Raw genomic sequence first — 11039 nt, 5'->3', positions numbered from 1 at the left:
ATCACTGACTCGATGGACGTGAGTCTCAGTGAACTCTGGGAGTTGGTGATGGACGGGGAGGCCTGGCGTGCTGCGATTCATGGGGTCGCAAAGAGTCGGACACGACTGAGCGATTGATCTGATCTGATACCTCTAGCCCTGATGGTAATGCCTAGAATTTTGTTACATTAAAAACAGGTTGGTAACAGTCAACTCTGCAAAGTTACTTGATCACTCTTCTCACTGTATCTCTAGAAGCATCTTCCTGATTTTGTTACCTCTTAATATTGTTCCAAAAGTATTTTCTACTAGGACCTTTCTAAGGCGAATCTGAGGTTTAAATGACTAAGGATATTTTTAAATGCTGTCATATTCTAATGCTAATTTGTTTGGATATACAATTTTAAGCTCAGAGTAACTTTTCTTCAATCCTTAAAAAGCCTTTCATCTTCTTACATTCAATAATGCTTTTCAGAAACCTGATTTTTATTCACAATAATTATCACTACCTGACACTATTTAATAATTTGTTTGCTCTCCCCCTACTAAAACACAAACTCCATGAAAATAAGGACACTTTTGTTCACTACTGGAACGATGTCTGACACACAAAAGATGCTCAATAAAACACAGACTGGATTATATATAGCTTTTTACCCTGTAGGCTTTGCCTGCTAAATCCATTCCTCAAGAAAGAAACCAGGAAATTTCCTCGCAGTCCAGTGTTGAGGATACTCTGTGCTTCCACTGCAGGGGCAAAGGTTCCACCCCCGGTCAGGGAATAAAACCCACAAGCCATGTGACAGGGCCAAAACAGGAAGAAACCTAAAGTCAAATTCTGAAGTCATGACACAATCACGCGAATCTTTGCCTTTTCCTATCTGTTCTGATAAACCTGGCAAGTTCAAAGGACTTTTCACGCTGAGACTAGAGATCTCACTAAGTACTTGGCTCTCAGATGCATCTCCTTTAGGTTTATCATTATTCTCCTTTAGCTTTCCAAAACTAAAAGATCCTCTGCCAAACTTGGGATAGGGCGGAGGGACGCGACTGAGAGACACGACACAAAACCCTTACTAAAAAGGATCCCTACCCACATTCCAGGTTCACAATGCTTACACTCAAAATGGGGTGGAAGTAAATAGATACAATCTCTATACACAGAGGAACACACCACTGGGTCTCACTAATCCCAGCGTCACTCTCTTCCTGCCTTCCACACCGTAAACCTAACTTCCCACGTCTCCACTGTACCCACCCTACGTAACTCAGAAGCTCCAACGATCTCAATGGGATCCTTTTTAAAGACTGCTGTTGAAAGCGCAATTTCCACATAAATTATGATTAACTGGCATCTTTTAAAGAAATGGCATCTTACTGACAGTAACATGAAAAACTACATGTTTCCCAGGCTATTTAGTGACAAAGATAGCCTACTTCTAATATTATTAAAACACTAAAAAGAAGCCAAACTGTTGTGGCACTAATATTGGTAGGTGGTTATTTTTTTTTAAATAAACTTGTAAAACTATGATAATTTTGTATTCTGTCAAAGAAAAACATTTTGCAAAAATATTTTGATAGTGTAAAGCAATAAAAAAAACACAAATAAGCAATTTTGGTGGTGTGAAGCAATAACACAAACACAAGTACAAAATAATTTATTAAAGCATTATACAGGTTGGCATTATTTTACAGTGAATTCTTTTCTCTCAACAATTATGAATCTAAATATATACTTAGCGTGAAGGAAAACAATTTTAATTAGAACAGTTTCTCTAAATAAAATCTTTTGAATTTATATTTGTTTTAAAAGGAAGTATTAATGTTACAGACATATTTATATGGTTCTGAAAAGAACACATTCAATGATACTATTACTGTTTTCTGTACAAGATAGAACAAAAGCTGCTGCTGCTACTGCTAAGTCGCTTCAGTCGTGTCCGACTCTGCGACCCCATAGACGGCAGCCCACCAGGCTTCCCCGTCCCTGGGATTCTCCAGGCAAGAACACTGGAGTGGGTTGCCATTTCCTCCCCTGCTAAATATTGCTCAACAACACTATGTTTTAATAGTTACACTGTTGCAGGGAGGAAGCCAATCCTGACCCCATGTTGGAAATGGTTTCTTTGACTTGCTTCTGTTATTATGATCACACTTAATGGCTTGGCTGGAGGACCCTGGCCTTGTGCTTGCCTATAAACTAAAGTGCCTTTCTTCAGAACCCTGTCCACCTGCAGAGGGCAGAAGGGAGAAATTAACACATCCCCTGACTGAAGCTTGCCATTATGAAAGATGTTTGCAAGACTAACAGTCTTTTTACTTTGCTTCCTCACCTCCTCCCATCTCTGATCTGTAAAAGAACCTGGCATCCAGACCCTGTCAGATGGTTATTTGGAGGCACTGGCCTGCCGTCTTCTCGGTCAGCTGCTTTCCAGATAGTCTCTTCCTTGTCTCAACAGCTCGTCTCTGGGATTCACTGCCCTGTCGTGTGGCAAGCAGAGTGAGCTTGGACTCGGTACCAAAACTAGTTGATGTCTAGATTCTCACTGTGCTGATATTAAAATGTATTTAATAGTCAATGTATAGCTGTAAGAGTACGACTATCTCAATGAAATCTGTCTTCTGCCCCGTCACGTCCTCCTGAAGCACACCACTCATATATAGACTACTTAAACTCCCTGGGGACACACAAACCGATTTAGTCAAAAAAGCATAGCTCTGGCCTGTGGGTTAAGACTGACCTAGATATGCAACAAAGTCACTACTGAACTTCCATGGGTAAGAGGCAAATGGATCCCCACACCCTGAAGCATCAACATACAGCTGCAGTACCCTTATTCAACACACAACAGCGTTTTCATGGACACTAAGAAGAAAATGGTACAAGGTGGACAAAGCATCACACTAAAGTTAAGCTTTAAGTAAGTATTTGCCAAAAGGAGTTCCATACCATTTCTGACATACAGTTAATACTTGAATATTGATGTGCTTTAAAAAGCAAACAGACAATAACAAAACAAACCAAGAAGGGATCAAAACATAAAATTCTGAAATGAAACCTGAATCTAAAGAAAATAATACAGTGGAGCTGGATTCAACTTAGGTTAATTAGGAAATTATCATCGTTACAATATGAAGTGACAGCAACCATCACAATGTTGATAAGTGAAAAATTTAAGACAACTGTACAAGAACAAACAGGTAATTTTAACAGATTTTTATGTAAAGTGGCAAAGTCAGATGATACCCATTACAGCTGACCTTTGCGCAAAGCAACAGTTAGGTGCTCTGACCCTCCGTGTAGTCAAAAATACACGTACACTAATAGTCTGCCGCCTGTGCACACACAGTTCCTCCCTACGTGGGTTCTGCATCAGATTCAACCAACCGCAGACCACAGAGTAAGGTAGTATTTACTATAGAAAGAATCAACATATTAAGTGGATCCTTGCAATTCAAACCCAAGTTGTTCAAGGGTCAACGGTATTTCATTTCTTATCTATATTAAAGTACAAAATGGAAGAGAAACCTTAACCTGAATTCAGCTTTGAGTCTAAGAGAAGTCAACTTTCTAGAGGATTTCAAGTTTCATTTGCCAAGACATCACAGTTGGCTGTGTGGTTCCGAGCCGCACCGTGACTGCCGACTTCGCTGAGAGCCGGCAGGAAAGCAGAAGTGAAGGGAAGCAGCCTGTGACACGCCATCCTGTACTCCTCATACTGGGAGTTGCAGCTCCCAAAGCTGCCATCGAGCAGAGCCTCAGAAACCTTTATTAAAGTCTATTAAACAAGGAAAAAAAGAAAACTATTCAAAAAATAGTCTGGTTAATAATCACCTTAATCAAAAGATGCAGTTTGTTAATTAAGCAACAGAAAATCAACAAGGCCTCACTCTAAGATACCTTCTTGCTATCCATAACAAGTAATCACCACAAAAAGGTACATTTAAAAAAATCAATTCTATGAGGCCTTGAAAAAGCAACAGAATTCTAATACTTTAAAAAGGTGAATCTCTGAAACCATAATCAGTCGTGTGTGACTTTCTGAGACCCCACGGACTGTAGCCCACCAGGCTCCTCCGTCCATGGGATTTTCCATGCAAGAGTACTGGAGCGGGTTGCCATTTCTTTCTCCAAGGGATCTTCCCGACCCGGGGATTGAAGCTGGGTCTCCCACATTGCAGGCAGACGCTTTACCCTCTGAGCCACCAGGGAAGCCCATAATTATTGATGTGTCCTTTATTAACAGCAATAGTTCCCATTTACTGAGTGCTTACTACATGTCAAGTACCTCACAGTTTACTATTTCAGTTAACTGTCATGCTAACTCTGAGATGGACCGCCTTTTCATCCTCAACTTACAAATGAGGAAAAGGACACTAAAGAGGTAAACTGCCTAACATGATCAGCTCACAGTGAGCAGAGCTGAGATTCAAATCCAGATGTAACTCTGAAGGCCCACTCAGGAATTACGTTGCAAAGAGATGTTTTGTTAGCTCACTCGGTATCCACAATCTGTGGCTATCGGTTGGTGAAAAATCTTACCTTTACATTTTTATCTTTTATAGCTTCATCCAGTCTAGTGGCAATAGCAATTGCTTTCTCTTGCCTTGACTTGTCCAGAAAATACATCATTTTAGCACCTGAAATACCAAGACATTTCAAAACCAGTAAATGTGGACATCTTAGATTTGATCTGAACCGACCAGTGACTTAAAATACGGCTCCAGGTATCCAGTCAGCAGTGGGCTGCACACGACTGTGGCCGTTTTCCCTAACTCCTTATTCCATGATATCCCACTGACAGCTTGGGGCCACAAGAAAAGTATTTGTATTACGTTTAGACACACACACAAAAAGGCCCCTACAAATTGGGGCTTTTTCTGTGACAAAGAGATGGCTGTGAAACATTTGAGACCAGGGTTAACAACTCCACCCCTCAGAAATGTAAATATGGGCTACCCCTGTGGCATCAGTCAATATTTTAACTAAAATCATTTTTGAAACATGATCCTCTAAAATAAAACACCTAAGGAACAAACTATTATCAGAGTAGTGTGATAGATGGACAACAGGAAAATCTTTGCATATTTATGAAGAAAGTAATTTTTAAACCTATTTTAAAGTAAAACCCAATTTATGTTCCCCCTATAAATTCATGGTCCATGTTCATTTTTTATTGGTCTTTTATTAATTTATATTTTTATTATTAATCTATACGATTAGTATACATATTATTAGCTTTACTCAATTACATATCTGTGAATATTTTCCCTTCTTGGCCTTTTGACTTTCTTTATGGCTTCTTTTTTATTGAAGTAAAAATTATCTTTTTCTGAGAACATAATGTTTAGAAAGACATTTCCCATTATTATAATAAATAAATATCTCCTTCCATTATCCTGTGTTTTTGATGAGAAATTCTTACCTGCCCTTACTACCAAGAAGTGCTGTAATTTTTCATAGGAATTAACTTTTTTCATAGATAACAGAACCAAGCAGTTTACCTTTACAACAAGAAAGCTTAGGTTAAAATATTTAAATATGTGGCTTAAAGTAGGAGCATAGTTAATTACATTATGTACTTCATTAATTTTGTCCCCAGTTCCACTTCCAGCCTTCCTCTAGTTTGCATGTCATGCCACCTTGTCATTTTATGAATTTGTATAGACTGCCTAAAATCCTTCCTGTAACAGGGCAGGATATAGTAAGTCCTCAAAACACAAAATATAGAAAGTAATCAAAATACAAGAAAAAAATAAGTCTCACATAACCTCAACATTCAAAGTCAACCACTTTAATACATGCTTCTCCTCAGCTTTTATGCTATGGATATTTTTACACAGCTGAGACTGTATTATACGTCAATTCTCTCTCTACACTGCTTGCTGCTGTTGTAAATCTTTTGTATAGACATCACTTTCTATCACCACCTGGTGGTCCAGCCTACAGGACCACTGCTTCCCCTGTAACTGGACATTCATTAGATTTGCTTCCATCCTTTCCCTATCCTCACACACAGAATTCCAGTTAATACCTTTGACCTTAAAACTCTTTCTTTGCTTTGGATTCTTTAAAATTATTTACACAAGTATGTACAGCTATAGCAAAAGACAAAGTTCTTGATAAGAACGACAAGTTGTCTTTCTACTTGGTCAGGCCAATTCACACCTGCAGCAGTAAAATACAAGACTACTTACACACTACAGCTTCCCCATACTTTAGCCTTTTTTCAAACATGAATAACCTTTCCTTTTAGGTGGTAGGTTAGGTTAGAGATTTTTCTTATTTTCAGGGGAAGGCTTGTACTGCTATGAACTTCTCTCAAGAGTTGCTTTGGCGGCATCCCATAGATTCTGTACGGTTATGTTTAAAAATAATCTTTCCTAATTTGAAAGATCACAATGGTACTATGTTCTTTTTCTCTGATAGTTTGATCATCTTGCCAAACTTTTTTTTCCCATCATATTCTAACTTTTTGCTATAAACATTTTAACCCTGGGAGCTAAATACCAACCTGAAAGTAGATGCTGAAGAGAAGTAGCATTATGTGTGAGAAAATCCTCATTAAAACTTTCCAAATCCTTGTTAACAAATATTTTCTGCATTTCCTGAGACAGAACTTTGCTCACGATGTCTGGAAGATTACTGTGATTAGACACTGTAAAAACAGAACATTTACAGTCTACAGTATGTTTGGCCTGTCCTTTGAAACAAAATCAATTGAAATACATTCATATTTACTATTAAGCCTGATACATTTTACATAATAAAAATAGGAGTGCTCCTTTGGAATACAAATACATTCCAGCTTAAAATGCACTAATTTCTAACATATCTTTGCTAGTATCTTCATTTAAGTACTTTGCAAACTTTTTTCTTTGTACTAATCTCTTTCATGTCCAGCTTAATAGAAGACAGGCAAACTGTCATAATTACTTTTACATAAATATTACCTTTTTTATACTTACCAGATTTAGAAAATTTAATTAAACATTCATGTAGCCATGGGTTATTCCTGTTGATAGCAAAAGCTCGTTTAACAGACTGCAGCATTAACAGAAACTTTCCTGTGTCAGAAAAAATTAGACAAGTAACAGAATCAATATTTAAGTATGTTATTCTCTTTATTTTAGCCTCACTTAAAATCCAGACACAAAGTATTATCTTTCCTATAATCTTCAAAAGCAAAATTCAAAGTTGATTTTGGTTATCAGAGACTTTTATTTTCTAAAGAAATGCTTGAAAAATCAAGAATTACTTCAGGTAAACAATCTGTATGCCTATTCAAATAATTCATTTGATCAAAATATTCTAATCTATTACTCAGTGAAGTTTTGAGTAGCAAAGGAAAAAGGGATTAAGAGCCTTTGTGGGAGGTTGAAATGAAGGTCTAAGAAACAAAAACGGATCTAACTCACAAACATTATACTGAATATGGTCACCAATAAAATAAAAAATTAAAATCTGAATCCAAACTATTACCTTTTCTAAAATATATTTCAAATGCTAACAGATGAGTGTCAATGTTATCAGCAACAAGGTTCTTAAGAGGTATAAGAAACTTGATAGCTTCTTCTAATGGATTTTCTATCTATTTTGAAACAGAAAGAAAAATTATTGTATTTAAAAAGCAGGCACACAAGTCAAATTTCCCCCCAAATCTTATACTAATGCATAGCTGAAGTAATCTAGATAGTTCTTTTTATATATCTAAGAAGCAAGAAAAAAATTTTAAACTATCAACTATAAACAAAGTATAGTTAATACTATTCAAAATGGAAATAGCTCTATTGTTTTCATGATTAGAAAATTCAAAATAATTTTATAAAAATAAAATACAGAAAATTATTCTGTAGACTTAATGAAGTGGTACTACAAATACCAATGTAATACCAAGCCCCTTGACATTCTAAAGTAAGGAGACAAACTTGAAAAAAAGTCAAGTTTAAAATACTAGATTCACAGTGAATAAACCAGAAAGCTAAATATTTCTCTAAATCTGGTTCCTAAATAACTATTAATATTTTGAAAAAATTGTGGAGATAAGCTACTATTCTCTTTGTAGCTAAAACATTATCTAGCCAAGTATATAAAATGCTGCCATATTTCACTGTATTGCTGCTCTAACAAATTACCAAAAATTTACTGTATTAACACAAATTTAGGTATTTCTCTGGCGGTACCATGGTTAAGACTCTGTGCTCCCAATGCACGGGGCACGCGTTCAATCTCTGGTTATGATAAGGACAGCGTAAAGGGACAAAGTAGGTGATGAAAGTTAATCCCACAAGGCAATTTAAGTAGAAAAAATATGACGACCTCTTTAAGTTAATGATTACTCAAAGAAAGCAGGTTTACTTAACCACAAAACCAAGCAGCCTTGCTTGGCAGCAAAGCCACGCAACAGAAGCACAGGACGTGCCCCAAAACAAAACAAAAAAAAACGGTGGCACGAGACCCACATCCTGCCCAGTGAGCTCAGTGCACTAATGATCCCGAGGACATACGCACACAAGGAAGAGTAATGTGTGAACCGAGCCTGACCGTGTAGGGACAAGAAAAAAGTCCCCACCCAACCTGGAGGAGAAGCAGGTGATGGAAGCACAGCGTCCGCTCGGGAAGACACACAGGTCCTCTTCCTCCTCCTCACTTGTGCTTTGATTACAGAACTGCAGCCAACTACGTTCTCGGACGTGGCACTCCCCACCTGCACACCTGTAAGCCTCCCGAAGAGTCCAGTCTAACAGATCACTTTGCTCTTGCTGAAGTCTCTCTGCACCGAGGCATACAGGACTGTGGTACTAGAGTTCTTTGGAGACCCTCAAATGACACCAAACAGTGTCCGGTGGGCCACTAAGTTCCCTCATGCTGCATACTGCAGCCAAAACAAAACCCCACAAATTTATCTGACACGGTTCTGTAGGTTAAAAGTCCAACGTGGGTCTCACTGCACTCCAAGAGGGCTGCATTTCCTCTTGGAGGTTTTAAGGGAGAGTGTTTCCACGCCTTTTCTCGGCCTCTTCAGGATGCCCACCTCTCCTGGCTTGGCGCCCCTCTCCTTCACAGGCAGCCACAGAGGACAGAGTCCTTTCCCATCACTCAGCGCTCCCCGCCTGCTGCCCTCCTCCCCTTAAGGCCCCTGTGATTAACCACACTGGGCTCACTGGGTAGTTCAGGAATCCTCTTTCTGTCCAGTTTTTTATTTTTCAGATTTTTTTTTGGCTTCACCATACTTAAGGCATGTGGGATCTTAGTTTGTCTTATTTAAATATAACCTTAAATTTAATTTGCCACCTTAATTCTCTCTGCTGTGTAATGTAACATATTCACAGTTTTCAGGGATTAGAACATGCATGCATTTGGAGGGCTATTATTCTGCCTACCACAAGTACAATTCTACCTATAATCTGCATTAGCCCAAACTTACATATTATCACCTAAAAGTAACTGACGACCAGCATAATGATCTTAGCTAATACTACAAATTTGGCTTCTGATTTACAGATTTAAATAAATCACATTTATAATCAGCACAGAACTAAATAATACAAATTTTATCAAATAAACACAGTGTATTCATCTCACCCTTTCTAATTTTTCAGGTAGAAGTTCTTCTTTGAAACCACTGGTTTCTTCTTCTTCATCCCGTTTTTTCTTTTGATTTTTTGGTTGATGTTCCCTTTCCACATGCTTTCTCACTTCTTCTACTTTAGCCTTTTTCTCAGCTCTTCTCTGCTTGCTAAGCATTTTCTTCAATTCTTTGGCTGATAGGTTTTCTGTAAATATTCAAATGAATGAAAACTCTGAGTCAGGCTCTCAATTTCCTCATATTCTTACTCAATGCATATTATTAGTCTATCTGGCCTTCCCCGGTGACTCAGAAGGTAAAGAATCCGCCTGCAGTGCAGGAGACCCGGGTTCAATCCCTGGGTTGGGAAGATCCCCTGGAGAAGGCAAAGGCTACCCACTCCAGTATTCTGGCCTGGAGAACCCCATGGACTACAGTCCATGGGGTCGCAGAGAGTCAGACACTGCTGAGCGACTGTCACTAGTATGTGTGGGGGGAGGGGAGGACCTGTATGAAAGTTTTTAGAGAGTGTATTCCTAATGATCAACTTACACAGGCACACCAAGGGCAACAGCAAATGCTGCGTCAACTAAAACTAACCGACTCAAGCCTAGGTCCTCCTCCCACACAATACATGGGCTTAGGCAAATCCTCTCTCTCAGTCTCAAGTCCCAAACTGTATAAAGTGGAGTTGAAGATTATCCTTTTGGAAAAATTCAAGAAGTGAGACAAAGCACACAGGCACAGGTGATCTGATCAGAAATCTGCTTTCATGCCACTATTTCTCAAATATTCTTGGGTACTGACATGTTAGTGAGTAAAACGTATTCAGATATTCTCATTGGCACTACTATTTTCAGTCAAGTTGGTATTAGAAGCTGTACAAATATATTTTTTTCTCTAAAAAGCTCAGTTATTTTCAATTACCACTTTAAAAAACAAAACAAAACATCCCATAAACATTATCAGTTACAGGACAACACCCTATCAACTTTTTCTAAGTATTCCCCCTACTTTTTTGGGGGTATATCCATTATCTAATGTTGCCTTCACACTCATTTGATAATATACTATTCCATCATGAAGTTAATGACATTCTGAAATTCTGTGTTCTCTTCAAGTCTCTTTAAGCAAGTCTCTTTAGTTACCTGAATTTCTCTCTTGTTGTTTGCTTTCACTGGTCAAGGGATTATCATACAGTTTCAAGTATATTTCAATAGCTGATCTAGCAGCCTTGAAATAAAATCCATGTCTCCTGAGTATATCTTCTAATCTCAAAAGGTCAACGTAGGCCCGAAGGGTCATCCTTCTCATGCAGTAAGTATGGAAGTCAAACTGATCGTCAGTTATCTCAGAGAAGTGCTTAAAAACAAAACCACAAAGTTATTCCTTACATTTATGTCAATAACGCCTACTTTTTTAAAAGAAAATTATAAAAAGCCTGTAAGATAATGTAAGCAGTCACAATTTCACTTAGTTGCCCTCTCC

General features: G+C 38.1%; 1 protein-coding gene across 7 annotated transcripts in view; it reads right to left on the bottom strand.

Moving 5' to 3' along the window:
• Positions 1-1624: 1624 nt before the first annotated feature.
• NAA16 (N-alpha-acetyltransferase 16, NatA auxiliary subunit) overlaps positions 1625-11039 on the bottom strand; it is a 63879-nt gene continuing 54464 nt past the window's right edge. For 5 of the 7 annotated variants that reach the window (NM_001103100.2, XM_059892090.1, XM_059892091.1 and 2 more), the window contains 7 exons: positions 10700-10913; positions 9569-9759; positions 7466-7574; positions 6952-7050; positions 6498-6641; positions 4526-4623; positions 1625-3761 (listed from right to left, as the gene is read on the bottom strand). In NM_001103100.2, coding sequence (NP_001096570.2) covers positions 3564-3761; positions 4526-4623; positions 6498-6641; positions 6952-7050; positions 7466-7574; positions 9569-9759; positions 10700-10913 — 1053 coding nt within the window. In that variant the 3' untranslated portion in view covers positions 1625-3563. Of the gene's footprint in view, positions 3762-4525; positions 4624-6497; positions 6642-6951; positions 7051-7465; positions 7575-9568; positions 9760-10699; positions 10914-11039 lie in introns of those variants that run through there. The other 2 variants (XM_059892094.1, XM_059892095.1) reach the window with 2 other exon arrangements.

This window comes from Bos taurus, chromosome 12 (assembly GCF_002263795.3).
Source record: "Bos taurus isolate L1 Dominette 01449 registration number 42190680 breed Hereford chromosome 12, ARS-UCD2.0, whole genome shotgun sequence".
NCBI lineage: Eukaryota > Metazoa > Chordata > Mammalia > Artiodactyla > Bovidae > Bos > Bos taurus.
Note: the sequence above shows the minus strand (reverse complement) of the source record. Positions and strands in the feature narration are given on the sequence as shown.